Consider the following 18,463-nt stretch of genomic DNA (forward strand, 5'->3'; position numbering starts at 1 on the left):
TGGGATGTAAATTTCATCATGTAACATACGTTACCAATGTCACTCTATCTCAAATGCTTTAAGATTGGTGACTACAGTCTATGATTGAGATAATTACGCGTCAGATGTGAAGTATACCATTGGCTGCCATGTTTGTAAATGCTGCCTGCAGATGGGAAGGATGGCCAATGACCTGTATGCTATACAAAACACAGCATGTCCTATTGTGTTAAACCTTATTTCATGTAATGTTAATTTGTTTTCTTGATAATTTGATGTCAGACTTTCTTCAGAAAATATTTTCAACATTTATCAGTCCAAAATTGCCAGCCAGTTCTTGAGTATCATCGATGAAACATGTGAAACTATGTGCGTAAAAATATATTCGTTAGATTCCATGTAATGTATGTTTCACGTTAATGTAACGTAAATTACAAAGATAATACTGCTACATGTGCAACTCCTTTTGGTACATTTTCTTTTTGGTTTAGGTATATATTCTTTCATTAATTTCTCATCAACTCTAAGTGAACGTATATTATAACATGATGTCGCAATATTATGGCGATACAATTCTCAAAAAATACAATTAAAATAGTTGTAAAACTGCAAGACTTTATAACATGTTCGCGTATAAACTCTGAAGTAGAACAGTAATCCATAACTGTTGATATTTTGAAGACAATTGGCTTCATACTACTGATTTTATGGCATTGAAATGATAAGAGTTCGGAACATGCTGTTTTGTGCCTTAACGGACGAAAATATTGTCATGATGTACGTATAATATAAAACGAGTGGTGGGTAACGTAGGTTTCACTTTAATTTTATAATGAAAGTTTTCGTATGGTTGATGTCTTGTAACTTGTTATCTTCATCATTGATGTCTTGTAACTTGTTATTTTCATACTGTTGTAAGATATGTTTTGAATCCATAACTTTGCAGTCTCATCAGCTGTCTAAACAGTAACTCTATGCAGGAACAGTCTGAAAATAGCAGTTGCAATAAAATGTTAAGTATTTACAAAATTTTTTTATGAAACAAGAAACGGCAGAAACGAGATGATTACTCTGTTAAAGTGCTTCATAATGAACAATAACGCCGTATACACAAGATTTAAAATGTCTGAACTCGGTAAGCAAGAGATAGGGAAAGAAGAATGTTCTTTGTTAATTAAATAAATGACCACTTTACTAAGTTGGCTATAGCAAATGAGGTCCATGAAATAACGTCAAATTACATTTATTAGTTGCATTAGCACAATACTGGGTAGGATGAATGAAATTGTCATTAGTAAAATGATGTACTCGTTTTCATTGTTATGTATGCATAAAACACCATAATCCACAAGGATAACAAGAATAACAATTCTTGCATTAACAATTCTTGCCGCATGTTGAAACTGTCTCCTGCAAAAAAGTTTTGAATCTTTAAAAAGAAAAATGAAAGGACAAATTGCTAAATGTACAACAAAGGTACTAATAATGATTACAGGCAGGCCCGTAAGTAGGATTTTTATGGGGTGGGGGTGGGGTCAGAGTTAGAAAAAGTGGACCACTTCCAGGTTTAAACACCTGACAGGCAGAAAAATAAAAGCTCCCTGTGCCATTTTCTTTTGTTTCATTTCTTTTGCTGTTTTTCATCGGCTGACAAGCAAGAAAAAAAGAAAGAAAGAAAAGAAAATTGAAAAAAAAAAAGGCTTCAGCTCAATTTTATGCTGCCAGTACAAGCCCAATTTCATGTTTTAATTTCAAAGGGGGAGGGGGGATTCCGCGATTCACTTTTTTCTTTTTATTTCTTTTTGTTTATATTTTGACTGCTGACAAAGGGGCGGGGACCCCCCGAACCCCCCTCCACCTATAGTTACCCTGATGTGGTAGGGTAAAAAAAAAAGAAGGTGACTTTGCTTCTTTTCTTTGTCAACTATGTGACGGGTACATGTTTTTTTTTCTTGAATCTTTGCCTGGAGATAGATGCTTCTTCGCCAATCTGATTGCAGCTTACGTTCCCTATACTACTATATATGCGGATTGAATCTCAGCTCTGCTCTTCCCCATTGCAGCTATATTAACTTCAACGAGAAGGAAGAAAATAAATGTTAATGTCTGAAACATATAACTTACTGAAACATACATTACTATGATTATTATATAGGCCTAATCTATGATGTTATACACAGTAATAGTTGAAATTACATTCTTTAATATTTTTGTTGCCTTTCTTCATTCAAAATGTGTTTTTCTTCACTGTGAGATCATCAACGATATTACGATACAAATTTGAGGTAATTTTCTTTGTTAAAAATAGTCAGGTAGTAAGTCACCAAATTGGCTTATGATTACCGAAGATAAATATAATTGAAAAGACGTATTTCCCTACAGAATTTCTTCAACAATAGTTCTAGAACAATTAAATATTATATTTATCCACGCACATTCTCTAAAATACCCTTTTTCAATGACATGAACTGATGAAACTTACATTACCAAAACTAGAAACTTAGTACATTACTACTTTATTGCAGGGGCCTGATCCACTAATTTTAAAGTAGAAATCTGCATAATCAATGATTTTACTAGCTATTCATTGAATTTTCTTAAAACAATGTTAAATTCATTGTTTATACTTGAAATATGACATCATTAAAGCCAAGTTGAACATCAACGCCCACCAAACTAAATTTTTAAAAAGATACTATGATTATGTCCCCTTTCACTGCATCCTCCAAACAAACAAGAACATACAGCTGTAAATGAATTTCATATGTTTTGACGGAGAAACTCATCAACATCATAACTGCAACAATTAAATTGTTTCAAATTAAACATTCTTTTCCGTGGATTGTCTGTTATTAACATGAAAACATCTTGAAACTTACGTTACCAAAATTTGAAACGTACGTTACTTAATAAATTGAATAATTTATTTCAAAAGAATAGACCTGTACAGCAAAGTAATAACTGGATTTTTATGGTGGAAACTACTGACTTCATAAACACATAATAAACAGATTTGTGAAGTAAAGCATGATTCTATGAAAAACAACAACACATTTCCAACAATCAAATACTTACACAGTTTTCAACACATCATGTTTGCAGGTTTAAAGGTATTTTGCGCGCTGCCAATGCTCAAGATGCCAGTGAAAGAGGTTGCTAAGCTATCCCATGACCTCAAATCGATGGCACAGATTCGAGAAATGTACATTTAGAAGGTAATTAATGGTGTCATTGAGCTTCCTGTCATTTGGTGGTAACGTAAGTTACATCACGTATGTTACATTTGTGGATTAAATCGTTATAAGTTAGCAACATAATAATGAATCTTTTACCACCCATGGGTATAAGGACAGTCTACTCCATCAGTCTCAACTCTAGAACAATCATTCAGAGCCATGCACCTTCATACTTTTCACAAAGATGGTAACGTATGTTACTTCTCTTAAAACTCCCTTTTTAAAATCTATATTTTCGAGATTAGCAGTTGCATGTCTCTTGAAGCTGAGTGATAAATTTTTTTTAACTTAAACTTAGACCCCTTTTGGTCAGAAAAACAATACAATTGTGTAGTACTCACTGTAATAGCATAACCAAGTTTGCAGTTCAAAGATGGTAACGTAGGTTTCAGCAGATCGGGAGACACATTTCGTTCAGGTATTTTGTTGGAGAATGGTTAGTTTAAAAAGTTGTGTTAGGTTTTCATAGAACGTTAAGCTACTTTTCTGAAACTGCAAGTATGCTTCTTCTTTATGCTCATATTTTCCCACAGATTTGAGAAAACATAAAAAATCATCGTTGGCGGCATGCACTTTTTAGCCTGTTGGCCGAACTTAACCCTCCATCAATGACTAAGTGGTATAATCTCGCCTTCGAAATGATTTCAGTTTTTGTTTATATGTCCTTTGGCATCACATAAAATCACAGGAGCATTTTGAAAGAGTTTTTTATCTCTCCTAGGTGAGTAGGAACATAAGCGACACGATTTTTGACCAATTGCGCCAAAATAGTAGTTTTGGGCCTATAGCGTGTATGTGGACATGGTAGTGGGCACGATGTTACCGAGGCCGGGTCGGGCAGTGCGCCATCCTGTGTCCGCTGTTTGCTGCATTCATGCAGACCTAGTTGGCAGCACGCCGCCTCCCACAGCGGGGCGGGCAGTGTGCCATCCTGTGACTGCTGTGGTAGAGTTATTGAAAACAACAACTACAAAAGAAAGGTATTGCTAATCAATCTGTTGAATTGTCTTCCTTCATAACAAACGAGAAGTTGTGTTTTATCTGTGCTTAAGGAGTACTTAAGTCGAACAGAACCCTTGCATCAGGTTTACGGTTTGACTAAACTTTTTATTTCTACTAGAAACCTCACAAAGAAGTAACCACTTCTACCCCGTCTAGGTGGTTTAAGGGCACATTGAATAAGGCAGGCATAGATACATCGGTTTTCTGCTCACAGTTACCACCGTGCCTCAAGTACTGCAGCTTTTAATCAAGGCGTTACATCGAGGAGTTGCCAAATGCCAAAACCTTTCGAGATTTTTATTTTAAGCCAGTTCAAGAAGCAAAATTTACTTCAACCATGCTCAGCTCATCTTCATAAGTTATAAGAAATATGGGAGACACTGGATACATATGTAACTCACAGAAGTTGTCAAAACTATATTGTTCTTTCCTCCTTGTGATCGTGTGTTCAGACGGAACATACACCTTGTCATGGTACTATCAAGATTTACTCATGAATGAAATTTGACCTATTATGAACGTCCATGTGCGACAGCTGTTTCATTGCCTGAAACATATCTCACCTGACAGTTTCTGTGTTGAACTTTGAAGCTGCTAACCCTCTGAAAGCTTGTATGAAGTGTTATGTAATAGAATTCCTAAATTATGCGAATAATATTATGAAGTATAATTGGAATTCTATTGATAACAATGAAGTACAAGATGAAGAGGGTCCCACCCAACGCGTTGCGGGTTCATAACATATTGTTTGATAACCCTCCCTCTATCTTCTCGTCACAGAAACTAGGTATTCTGCCCTGTGCAAGGTTATTGGAGACGGATGTTGAGTGATCGTGTGGATGTTTGGATACTGCCTCGGATACTTTGAAAAGATGTCGAATAGTGGGAATGCCAGCTAGGGACTGGGGCGCCAAACTCATTATCATAACAAAAGACTTTGAATTTCCTTGGTGTGATCTCTCTGCCAAAGCACGCAGGAATATGCTAACCCTCTTCATCTTGAACTTCATTGTTAATAGAATTCCAATTATACTTCATAATATTATTCACATATCTTAGGAATTATACTGCAAAGCAAGATATTCTCGTGGCTTGAAGTTTTTGAGAATTGGAGCCGACAGCCTTTTTCATGCTTTAAAATTTTCACTAATTGTCACTGACATTCAATAGTGTAGATAAGAACTTAAGCGTGCCTTTTAATTTTATGAATCATGTTTCTAGAAAAAGGTAGTCGAAGTTCAGAGGTCAGCTTTGTCAAGAATACTTGGTTTATTCTTGTGAAATGCTTACTACAATATGAAGTAACTCATCAGCTTTAATTTGACACCTTGCTTGCATCAACATTGTTCTGCATCACAAAGTTAGGGTCCTTCGAAGGTGAAGGGTACAAAATCTCCTTATTCCAAGTTTTGGTTTGTAAAGTACTATATCCTCATAAAGTGCAGAGCATCATCAACTGCTGGAGAGGGATTTCCAAGAGGCTCAACTTTCGAGGCGGCTCCTGGAAAGGATTGAGGGCAATGCCAATTTCCTGCAAAACATGTTGTTGGTGATGAAGTCGCATTAGCATGGATGGGAAAGTGAACACCCATAATGTCGTGGAGTATGCGGCTGCAGGACATCCACCAGAGTTCAATTATGATGTGAACATGAGCAGACAAATATGGAGTGTGGGGGCTGGCCTGTGTGGAAGTGGCCAAATAGTTGGGCCATTCTTATTCAAAAGAAACATGAATGGTGGCATGTACTTAAGACTTGATCAACGAGGATATTGTGCCCCAGCTGGAAGAAAACTTTGAAAAACAGGATTAAGGAGTGTTCCGGCACCTCTGGTGGGTACAGGATGGTGCTCCAGCTCACCATGTTCGAGCTGTCTGTGAGAGGCTGGTAGAGCTACATGTATTTGGCCAATGCATAATAGTTCTCAATCATGAGGTGGAATAGCCTCCACGACCTCCTGACTTGACACCCTGTGCCTTTTTTCTTCTGGGATACCTAAAGAGCAGGGCATACACATCCCCGTTACGTGATTTGGATGACTTGGAGGCACGTATTATTCGGCATGAGATCAATGTTCTTCGTCATGATCCCACAATGATTAGAAGAGCAGTGCAAGACAGGCAGCATTGTTCACAGCTTCGTGTCGATAGGGGAGGTGGACACGTCGAAGGCGTTGGTGCATAAAAGGTTAGGGCGGAATGATGTGGTTACCACAGATTGTTAATTAGAGTCACTTGCAAAATGTTAACTAAGGGGACAGCATTTCATTAAAACTTGGTGTGAAAAAAAAAAAAAAAATGAAAGCAAAAACTTACAGAAAAGTTGGTTTCGTACCTTACAAACCAAAACTTGGAAAAAGTAGGTTTGGTACCCTTCACCTTCGAAGGAACCTAACTCTGTGATCTGTGACAATGGTGACGCAAGCATGGTGTCAAATTAAAGCTGATGAGCCACTTTGTATTTTAGTAAACCTTTCACAAAAACAAACCATGTATTCTTGACATCCACTCATACATAAACATATCGTCGCTGGGGCGACAAGACCTTGTATCTACAAAATGTCAAATGTTCAGGAGAGAAAAAAAAAATGGCAGCCAAAGCACTGTATCCAATGAGATAGACATTCCTTTGACATGCTGTGGTGGCTTCATTTTTGGAGTAAGACATCTAGGAAACAGCCCGTAATCTACGTGTCATATTTGATCAGGAAATGTCGTTTCGAAGTCATGTAACTCAAATTCAGCGAAATGTGCAATATCAGCTTTGTAATTTAAGTTTCATAAGGAAATATTTGTCTAAATCTGCAGCTGAGATACTTATTCATGCTTTGATTTCTTCTAGGTTGGATTTTTCGAACTCATTGTTGTGTAATCTTCCGAAAAAATATGTCACAAAACTTCAACGGTTGCAAAATTCTGCTGCCGGATTGTTCACTTTTACTTATAAGTTTGATTCCATATCACCAGTTCTCCGTTCCTTACATTGGTTACCTGTAGAAAAAAGGATTATTTTCAAAATTCTGTTATTAGTACATCATTCAGTTCATTCTTTTTCCCCCCGTATACATAAGTAATTCTGTTCAATAATACAATCCGATATGAAGGCTACGTTCATCATCAGATACATTGTTCCTCCAAACACCCATAGTGTTTTTACAATCTTTAAATTTTTTTCACTTTTTGTTACTTCTGTTGGTCTCTAATATCTTTACTTTGTAATAATAATTGTGACTTATTTAAGTTTCTCCCTGAAAGTTACCCACCATGAAATTTGAAGAGACCACCAAGGTGTTCCAGGATAGTTTCTAATGACTTGGTAACTGGTGGCAGTTCCAGGAATCGATGGATGAGGATGTCGAACACCTGTAGGTTGCAAGCATATTTTCCAGTATCATATTAACAGGCAATGACACACAGATACAATTGTATACAATGACTGACTGGTTACGATTGTACATGATTGGTTAAAATACAGATCAGCTTTTCCTTTCATCTTTTTTTCCCCCTGTACATCTAGCACATTCAGTCAATACACCCTTAAACAAACTAGTGGTTATACTTTGGGATTACTTTATATGTAACTGTAGCTATAGCCACAAAGTAAAAGCAAATATTTGAATAGAAATCACTCTTGAAACTTTGTTGTTGTAGCACAAAAATATACTTGAAGTCACAGAGTTTTTCAAAATGAGACAAAACCCAAAAATGTACACTGTATACACAATAGTGGAAGAAAGATATGATTCATATCATCATATCTGACCCCAAGGCTTGAGGAAAAAATGCCTGTACATTTCTCTTCAATACTTCAAAAATGTTCAATCATACTCAGAGATGAAATGACTTTTTCCTAATCTAAGTGTTATATTCATGCCATATATCAAATCATTCTATGTTTACATTACTAGGTGGGTCTGCATGTCTCAAACTCCACACATAATGATACATGTAGGTAGGTAAGCAAATGTAAATGCCCTTTGAAGACAAGACAATTAAAGACATATAGGTAACATACTGGCAAAAATCTAAGGCAGACATTGCTGAAATAGACAGGCAGATACTGGGGTGGGTTCTGTAGGGTTGCTCCTGTCTCCTCACACAAGCCCTCATAGAAGAACTTCTCAGGGTATCTCTGGGATGGTAAAAACATAATAACATCTCAACTTTCATACTACAAATGTTTAAAAAACAACAGGTATAGAGGCAAGAAAATGTTGAGTTGCACACTGTATATCTTGCTGATTTTTACTCTGATGAAAAATAATGAAAGCTTCCAGTGCTGATTCCCATATCACAATGTTTAACCTACATTCTTCTTCACTTCATGCTGGATTTAGTTAAGTACAATGTAAATTTTGTGTTACCTTGCTGACTGGACTTATGATTGATCCTTTTTTTTTTTGGGGGGGGGAGGTTGCTTGCATAATAAAATATGAATTAAAAACAAACAAACTGAATGAAAGGTCTGCGTGAAATCATGGAGCAAAAATTAGCTATTAGCAGCAAAGTACAATTGTATGCACATTACTTCACGCACCAGCTCATTACAATGTATCTCTTTTCTCCATTTGATGCTTTAAGCTGGTATCTCACTGAGCGGCGAACGTTTGCGAACGTAGCGAATTTGAGATTCGCCAACTTTTCTGACGAATGTTTGCGAAAAATCAAAGTTCGCTTCTGCCATTAGCGACAGTTAGCGACTTTTAGCGATGTTTAGCGACAATTAGCAACACTTTAGCGACAATTAGCAACACTTTAGCGAATGTTTGCGAAAGTGTTTGCGAACACAGGTGGCGACTATTAGCGAATGTTAGCAAATGTTAGCGACGATTTTGCAAATGTTAGCGACAGTTTTGCAAATATTAGCAACTGTTTGCAAATCCTTTGCGACAATTTTGCGAATGTTCTTGGACCTAGAAAAGTACCAGGCGATTGTGTATAGTAAGACCCATAAAACGACATAAAACCTTCCACTGAATTCAGATCTCTTGTGACAACCGTTCAAGATGGATTTCCAGGATATGGAAATAAATTTCTGCCAAGAAGAGGCTCAAGGTGTTGCTATCCTTGAAGAGCTGCTTTGTCAGGCTGCTGCTACAGCTAATGTGCAGCATAAGAGAAATTAAATAAAGAAAAAGAAGAAAGGAAGAAGAAAAGAATGAGAGTCAGAGAGTGCTTGTTGCAGAGGACAGACTTTAGTCAATATGAAAAGCTTCTGAAGCAATTGCAATCATGATGGAGATGTCAAGAGCTTCAAGAACTTTCTTAGAGTGGCACCTTGTCTGTTTCAGAAGCTTTTATATAGGAACCATGTGGTTACTTGTTCGCTAGCAGTGGCGAATCATATGAAAATGTTAGTGACACCGTATTACGACCGTTTGCGAATTCTTACGAGTGTTTTGCGAATGTTTGCGAATGTTTGCAACTGTTAGCGAAAATACAAATTCGCAAAGGTTCGCAAAGAAATTTTGAACATGTTCAAAATTTCTTTGTGACAAGAAAAACTGTTTGCGACAATAAAAACCGTTTGCGAACTTTCTTGCGAATGTTAACGAACCTTTTGCAACCGTTTACGAACCCTGGCGAATTCCCAAATTCGCTACGTTCACAAACGTTTGCCGCTCAGTGAGATACCCCCTTTAGCACTTATTCAAGTGCAGTGGGATCTTTGCAATCACCAGTGTCCTTAATTCTATTAGTGAGTCTTAACCTCATATATTATATGTCTATTCAATATTTCAGCTATTGCAAAAATTAGATACTGTAAGTACTCTAGGACTGATTACAAGTAGATATCATCCAAAGAATTTCATTATGCTTAAACCTGTAATATTTGAAATACATGCATGTGCTTCACCTTAATGAATGAAAACAACACAAAATCTATGCATACTATGCAATATTAAAACTTTTCTTTACTGTCACTGCTTAGATTTCATGAAGACGTATGAGCCCCATCTGTGGTACAGATGACCACCTGAGGGAGGGATTGGAGAGATGGGAGATGGGGTGCAGAGGCATTTAATACAGCATTAAGTTTTAAGGTTTAGTATTGTACACTGCACATAGCCCACTACCAGAGGGATAAGCTGGACAGACTTGAAATAGACCTATTGTACACGGATACTACCATGTGGCAAAGTTACACATATCTTCTGTAATAAGTTTACTAGCTATCAAACATTTTAAGAACAGAAAATGTGACAAAGAACTGACAAAATCTGGATACAGAAAATAAAATTAGTGTACAGCTATTGTCATGTATTCTTCCTTCCTACATTGTATAATGTTGTGATGTCTGTCAAGCTGGAAAAATGAAGTAAGTTTGTAAATGAAGGATCATAAATGATAGCAGTAGCAATGTATTCCTATCTGGGTGAAAATGCTCAAGAGACTTTGGACAGAATTGTTAAAATATGCTTCAGGCATAGATGGAACTCTTTGCTTTTCACAACTATTGGAAGTTGACACATAAAGCTAGGCATAGAAGAAATCTACTCAAGTTGGGAATGCCAAGCATTAAGAATCTGACAATGGATTTCAGACTTTGAGACTGACCCTGTGGTAGGCCATGTGTTTGCTGTGCCAGTCAGACTGGGTCCAGTGCTCTGGTGAGTTCTCCTTGATGAAGTCACTGACTCTGGTGCGGAACTCATTTGGTTTTAGGATGAGAAGCTGGATGATGAAAAACCCAACCTGAGCCTCATTCCCTTCATGACTCCTAAGGGCCTGATGGGAGAGAAAGTATCAGCAAGAGAAAAATGTCTGTCTCTGTGTGTACACTGATTAGGGTGTGTTTGTCTGTGTGCATGTGTATGTGTGTGTGTCTGTGTTTTTGTGCACTTACCCATGGTGTAAAACGTGGACACACATACGAACTTTACATTTAAACCGAGGACGTCCTCGGTATGCAGACCGTTTCAAACGGTCTGCTTTTGCATGCTTTTTCAGGTAGGGGTACATGTTTGTAGGTCCTCGATTAGCATTATTGTAATAAGCCCTCGGTTGGATGGTAATATACGAATGAGTCCTCGGTTGACAAGAGTCCTACTGACACACAGGTTCTCGGTTATGTGGTAAAATTCTTATGGGTAAAACAGGTCCTCGATTTAGGTGCCTAGTTGAACAATTTGAGATCCTAACCCTTAGTACCTGCCAAGTTTGGTGAAAATTCATCAAGGGGTTTTCAAGAAAAACATGAACATGTACAATTTAAGTCCCCATTTGGACTCATCCCATCTCCCTCCCCTGGGTCCCAAGCGGGCATCCCTGATTCCGCCACAAACAAACTTGAAAGAACAGTCATCAGTATACTAACTCACTGTATTAACTTAGCCCTATCACTTCTGGTTCTAGAGAAGATCTTAAAGATTCCCTCATTGGAGGTGGGTTGGGCCCCCCTTGGGGCCCCCAGGTGGGGCATGGTGCCCATTTGAAGAAATTCAGATTCTATCTATCCCCCAGGGATGCTACCTGCCAAGTTTGGTGAAAATTCATTGCAGGGTTTTCAAGAAGAAGATGAAAATCTACAATTTAGGCCCCCATTAGGATCCATCCCACCCTCCACCCTCCCTGGGTCTCAAAGGGGGGGGGGGGCATCCCTGATTCCGCCATGAACAAACTTGAAACTACAGTCATCAATGTAATAACTCAAAGTATTAACTCAGCTCTATCACTTCTGGTTCTAGAGAAGAAGATCATTTTTTAAAGATTCCCAAATTTGGGGGGTTTTTGGCCCCCTAAGGCCCCAAGGAGGGGCATGTTGCCCATTTGAACAAATTGAGATCCTATCCCCCTAGGGATGCTACCTGCCAAGTTTGGTGAAAATTGGTCACATGGTTTTCAAGAAGAAGATGAAAATGTAAAAAGTTTATGTACGACGCATGAAGGATGCCGGATGCCGGACGCCGGACAAAGAGCGATCACAATAGTTCACTTGAGCCTTCGGCTCAGGTGAGCTACGTGTCAAAATGGTTTTAAAGCCAGAGAGTGGATGACTCTTGTAAATGGACTGACTTTTTTCTGTGTTTTCTTTATAGATTTATTTTGACTTCCATACTGGCATGTCCATCTTTGTATATCCCTAACTGTTTCACCACTAATGAAGTTATTTTGATTATTACATACATTCCATAGAAAATCTTACAAACAAACAGTGGTAGAAATTGGGTTGATTTGTCATGCCTATATGCAAAAAGTATCTATAGAAATAACGGCTTATATTGTACTATGTAACTTTAGTATATTAATCTAAAAAACATGGAAACACAGGGTTGAAAGGTTTGAAAATGGGTTATTACTCATCATAGTCACAGTTATTAGAGAACTCATCTAGGTTTATATCACAAATGAACATAAATACATTTGCTACAGTGAAAATGTTTGAATGTACATAATGGGCCGACAACATTAGGTAAGATGGCTAACCTCATTCGTGGCTACATTGGCGCTTCTACATTGTAGATATTTGAGCAACACAAGACTTACTTGTCAAGGGGATAAGCTATTCTGTTCTGAAGTTTGCAATTGTCAAAATGCTACATGTACTGTACCATCAATGCTACCTTCCATGTTATGTTACCCTGAAGTAATTGCAGGTGTCTTTCTTCAGATCTAGATGCCATTTTTAACAGTGATATCTGTGGGAATAAGGGTTCTTTGCAAGAATTGCTAACCTGCAGGTCTGACAGGTCTGCTGTGTGCATACTTCCATGTATTGTGCAAGCTGTGATGGTTGTATATGATTTTGTGTGACACTGTGAAAGAGACACTATTTAATCAGCTTAAAAATAGTCTTCCCCATCCAACCCAATTACTATATACCTGGAGAACACAGCACTCCCTTCAAAATAATTCTACGACAAACAAAGGGACAGAATAGAACTGTATACCAAATGTTGTTGTGAGGTTTCAAAATTGGTTATGAAGAGAACCCATAATCATATACTGTTTTTTTTTTCTTCTATTAATGATATGCTATATTTTCTTTTCCAGTATATTATCATTTTATCTTTGGAAATAGACGCAGAAGAGAGATTAACTCACCAGACTGAGAACAAGCCTGTCCAGAGTCAGAATGTTGAGCTTCCACACCATGGCATTCAGTTTCTCCACACACTGGTCAAAGTACAAACACAGATTGCATCAATGCTACTATGGATATTCCTCATATCAACAGAAAGACTCAAACCATATTTGTTTAATGAATTATGCAAACAAATTTTAAAATTACAAGGCTATCATACTAGAAATGATATTGTGACAATAAAAGCTTGAAAATGACACTGAACCCAACTCTTTCTGTATTCTTAAATACTGAAAAGTTTGTGTAACATCGTATTAACATTTGAAAATAATAGCTATTTACCTGAAGTACAAAAATCTATAACACAAGGCCAGATAATAATTGCAAGGCTTATGAATCTAAAATATAGGAACACCAATCACACATGGTCCAAAATATGATGATGTACCAATCTCTATAAGACTGACAAGGATGGAAAGACAAGGAGAGAGAAAAATACTGGATATCTGAAGGGACATAAATATAAAGGGAATGGAATTCATATATTATATGGATTGAGTGAATGAAGCAATATCAGAACATATCAGTGAAAGTTCAGAGGAAATTTGATAATCTGTTGAAAAGTTACATTTTAAAGTTTTGGTGCAGCCATTACTGGATTAGAAGATTACTACTGTTCGTGATGTCACATATGGAAAATGATATACAGAAAATATGAAGAGAAGTCCACCAATTGTCATTTGTTATAAAAATTGAATTTTACCTCAGAACTTGATACTAACATTATCCTGCTTTCTGAAAGAGGTAAGTCAAGTGTCTTGCCGTATGCCAGAAAAGTGATAATGATGAATTTTTTAATATTATCTTTGTCCATGTATGCTTTCCATAAATATAATAATAATAATAATAAGGTCTTATTTACCCACGGTAGCCTCTTCAGTGTTGCCACTGCTCTACCAGAGTGCCCTGCTATCATTATTACCCTAGCGTTGCCAGGTACCCATTTATACACCTGGGTCGAGAGGGACACAGTGGGTAAAAACATCTTGTCCAAGGACGTAAGCACTGGGCGGGATTCAAACTCGGGAGTCTTATCCACTATGCCACAGCGCCCCCACTTAGTGAAAGTGAAAAAATAATGTCACAAAGTGTTGTAGACTTCTCATCAAGCAATGGCAGCACCAAAACTTTGAAAATTCACAACTTTTTTCACGGATTGTCTGATTTCCTCACACTTTCACTGATGAACTAATATTGCTTCAATCCCTCAAGTCAAATATATATTTTGGTTTCCTTCTCCTTTAAGGAACTATGGCTTTAATGATAAACTGGAGTACTTTATTATCCAACGATTTACAGAATTAATGCATCTGTTCATGAAAAGCTACTGGTGGGACACAGGAAGACAATAAATGTGCTCTTATAAGCTTCACACATGGGTAGACTAGTGATACATTACCATATTTACGTGAGAGCCCCCTGCTGAAGTGGAGAACTCACAGACTAGATAGTCTGCAAAAGTTCGGATATGGCTAGAGAGGCCTCTGGGCCCAATTCGCTCAAGGACCTGGACCACTGTGGGTGATATGCGCTCCGTGTCCTTGACAAGCAACATCTTCCAGATAATGCTGGCAAAGGTGATAAGAAATTTCAGAGTATGACTTGCTGAAAAACAAAAGAGAGCTGTAAGAAAAATAGACATGAAGCAAATAGAAAACAACCCGAAAACAAAATCCCTCTGGTGACACTTTGTGCCGGAGGCATACGGTTGAGAAAATGACACTGGATGTTCTTTCTCCGTGCATGATAAGCAAACATCTACAGAGCATGCAGACACTATATATGTTTCCAGTGTATTTTTCAGTGAACTGGCAGATATAACTTTTCAACACATACATGTAATTAGAATTGCCCACATGATGACTCCAACAATAATGTGGCCATTGTCCTGATCTATATGCAGCACCAAAACAAGGAAGTGATGGTGGCCTTAAGTCTACAGTTTGGGAGAAGAAGAATCTACTTTTTTTTTTCATTCTCAGACTAGTGTTAAGATATCCATGTTGCAGTGCAAAAAGAAAAATAATGCAATCATTTTTTCAAAACTCTACATGTGATATACAACATATTCATTACCAGTAAGTCAACATTAATTTTCCCAATCCACAGATACTGATCAATCCCACTGGATTTGTTAGTTTCTCTACTCATTTCTGAAAACCAATTACACAGTAATAAGAGAGAAAAACAATCCAAACTCACCACAAGAAGTAAGGTGGTGTAGTGGGTGTTGAGAAGTGACAGACTCTGTCTGCATCTGATGTCATCACTTGAAAGGGGCAAAAATTGAAATAAAGTGCTATGACTATTGTTCACAACTATGGTATCATCTACATCGCACAACATCTATCAACATTGACTGGCCATTTCTCATGATATATACATCAGTAAAAGAGTGATAGCAAGCAAGCCATCTTTTTATTTGGAATTAAACATGTTTAAAATGAATCTTCAGGACCTGCCAATGTTTTTTGTTTTTGTTTTGTGGTTATTTTTTAACCACCACTACTACACTGTATGTACAAGCAATGATAACTTTTGAATGGAATTAATGCTTTAAAGCTTGAGATGGGGATTCACGTTTCAACTTTTTGGGATATAATAAGAAACCACTTGCATGAAATGTAAAAGAGTACACATTTTAAGAGGAATTCAAAGTTTATCTGATGAAAATTGGTTTTGAAATGACTGAGATATGTACCCCAAAGCAAAGTGGTCCTTAGAAAAGGTGGGACCAACCTTATATTAGGTTATACTTTGTTTTGCTTTGTTTTGGATAAAAACCTGAATCCCCATCTCAACCAAAACTACACCATTCCTTTAATATCAATTTGCAACTCCTGATCTAGCAACTTGCAATATCATTCTTTTTTAAATTTGAACTTCTTGCTTCACCATCCAATCATGACAGAAATTATATGAATATGAATACAGGCATCCTGCATCTACATAATCAATTGTATTTTGAAAGTTACACCAACATAAAACACACTTTGCTAAACTTCATCATGACATTATATTTCACAGCACAAGACTGTTGAGTGCAATTTATCTACATACTGGTCCACCGCCTGTATTCATCTTCTACTGCCCTCTTGAGTCCCCGCATCTCTGTTGGCATGTTGCGCTGCTGGAAGAACTGTTGTAGGGCTGAAGGAAAGCACTTGAGGGTGTGGGAGGCCCAACTGTGGGGTGTGTTTCTGACCAGAGTGGACAAGATTTCAGTGCACCAGCTTCCACTCAGTGTCTCAGAGCCTGATAATACATATAACAAGCAACAGCATCACTGAAAATTCCTGTAGTCCCACAACAGCATGACTTTGTTTAACTGTTCACAGTATTTGCATAGACAAACATCAAGTTGATCACAAAGTCCACAGAACTTCAGAGCTAAAACATTCCTTGACAATTAATCTCCACCCTGGAAAAGTCATAACAAATAGTAACAAAAGGACAAACTCTATCTCCTAACAATCTTTCTTTCAGAAATCTTTAGGGGAAAATATAGACTTATGAAATTTTTAAAAAATTAACATTGGACAACTTGAGTGTTCTTTTCTAGACTGTAATTTGGTTTGAAAGTCAAAGGGTAGGCGAGAGATATGAAAATCCTTTGTTTTGGTAGGCAAGGGGTATGCGTTACCTGTGATGTGAAAGGCATACATTTGAGAATCCAAGGGGTAAGTGTTACATGTGACATGAAAGGCCAACATTTTGATATCCAAGGAGTTTGCATCATGTGTGACATGAAAAAAACAAACAAACAAAAACACAAACAAAAACACAAACAAACAAACAAACAAACAAACAAACAAACAAACAAACAAACAAACAACCCCCTCCCAAGTTTTGACAGTTGGAGGGCATGCTTTACCTGTGACATGCATGGCTCTGGCCAGAGTGAGGACAAGAGCTCTGTTCAGCTCCTCAGACTCTTGGGACAAGAGCTGCATAGGTTTCTGAAGGAAGCGTGACAACTGGGGCTGGACCTCTGCACTTCCAAGGCTGGTAATGATCCTCAGGGCAGTACTCTCAATGCTGCGGCAACATTAATCACAACAAGTTACTATTATGAAGATTGCCTTTAACCAACGCCTTAGCCAGCTTGATAATTTTCTTTCCCCCAAATACTACAATTCAGATGTCTTTGGAGCATATGAACTTGTTTTATAATCACTATACAAACATTTGTCAGTTATCAATGTCATCATGAACAGTGAACATTTAGTTACATTTGCAATCATAAAAATTAGGATTTGGTAAAATGTTCTTGCTTCCTGAAGTTGGTAAATGCCCTGTATGTTGTGAATCTGACTAGTACATTGTACATGTTGTTTGTGTCTCATGTCACAAAGAAGTGAACAGAAACAAATAGTTTAATGATTCCTACCAATAGAACAGCTGATTGTGATTCGTCTGAGGCAAGGTGCTGAGGCTATGGAGATTGATCAGGAGTTGGACTCTGAAGTGGGGTTGGATGTGGTGGAGACGGTAACTAAGCAACTCCAAGAGTGTGTTGAGGATGCCCCAAGCCTGCACTTCACATACCTTGGGAAACACATTGCCTGCAGGTGAAGATCAGGAAAGAGATGAATTTAGATTCTGTTCAAGTAAATTTTTACCAGAAATGCATGAATAATGAATGTAAAAGCAGATATAGGAGGTGCATACAATCCTATCCAAGCAAAATATTTTGTATTGGGTTGTTTGTTTTCAAATTCATGAAATTTCTGAATCCTGCCCGAGTATGCATGCCAACGATTTCTTTTGTCATGGCTACTACTGAAACACTGATCAATTCAGTGCTTATGTACGTTGAGGTAGGATAATTTGTTGATCAGTTGTTGTTTGTTTGTTTGTTTGTGCGTAATTCGAAGATGCAATTAGTAGACGCAAAATAATAAGTCAACATTTTATCAAAACTGATTCTGACTTTACCAGTAACAAAGTGAGAAATCAACAATAGCACTATACTACTCTCATCTTTGTCAAATTTATCAATAGATTTTTTTTTTTTTTTAATGATTGGCAAAGTGATTCATGTCAGATCTTAAAGCACACTTGAAATCACCCCCTCTACTCCACTAGAAATACTGAGACACACATATGGACATCAAAGTACACAGTAATTGCTACTAAACTACAGGGTTGAGACATTTTAA

General features: G+C 37.4%; 1 protein-coding gene across 1 annotated transcript in view; it reads right to left on the minus strand.

The window, feature by feature from the left end:
- Positions 1 to 18,463, minus strand: part of LOC140234098 (mediator of RNA polymerase II transcription subunit 23-like) — a 126,425-nt gene that overhangs the window by 32,663 nt on the left and 75,299 nt on the right. Inside the window, exons 18-26 of the mRNA XM_072314179.1 lie at positions 17,692 to 17,866; positions 17,176 to 17,339; positions 16,362 to 16,556; positions 15,504 to 15,570; positions 14,701 to 14,869; positions 13,262 to 13,333; positions 10,775 to 10,945; positions 8,232 to 8,348; positions 7,480 to 7,579 (exon numbers count right to left, since the gene is read on the minus strand). Of these exons, the coding sequence (XP_072170280.1) occupies positions 7,480 to 7,579; positions 8,232 to 8,348; positions 10,775 to 10,945; positions 13,262 to 13,333; positions 14,701 to 14,869; positions 15,504 to 15,570; positions 16,362 to 16,556; positions 17,176 to 17,339; positions 17,692 to 17,866 (1,230 nt within the window). The remainder of the gene's footprint in view (positions 1 to 7,479; positions 7,580 to 8,231; positions 8,349 to 10,774; positions 10,946 to 13,261; positions 13,334 to 14,700; positions 14,870 to 15,503; positions 15,571 to 16,361; positions 16,557 to 17,175; positions 17,340 to 17,691; positions 17,867 to 18,463) is intronic.

Source organism: Diadema setosum, chromosome 10, assembly GCF_964275005.1.
Source record: "Diadema setosum chromosome 10, eeDiaSeto1, whole genome shotgun sequence".
Taxonomy (NCBI): Eukaryota; Metazoa; Echinodermata; class Echinoidea; order Diadematoida; family Diadematidae; genus Diadema; species Diadema setosum.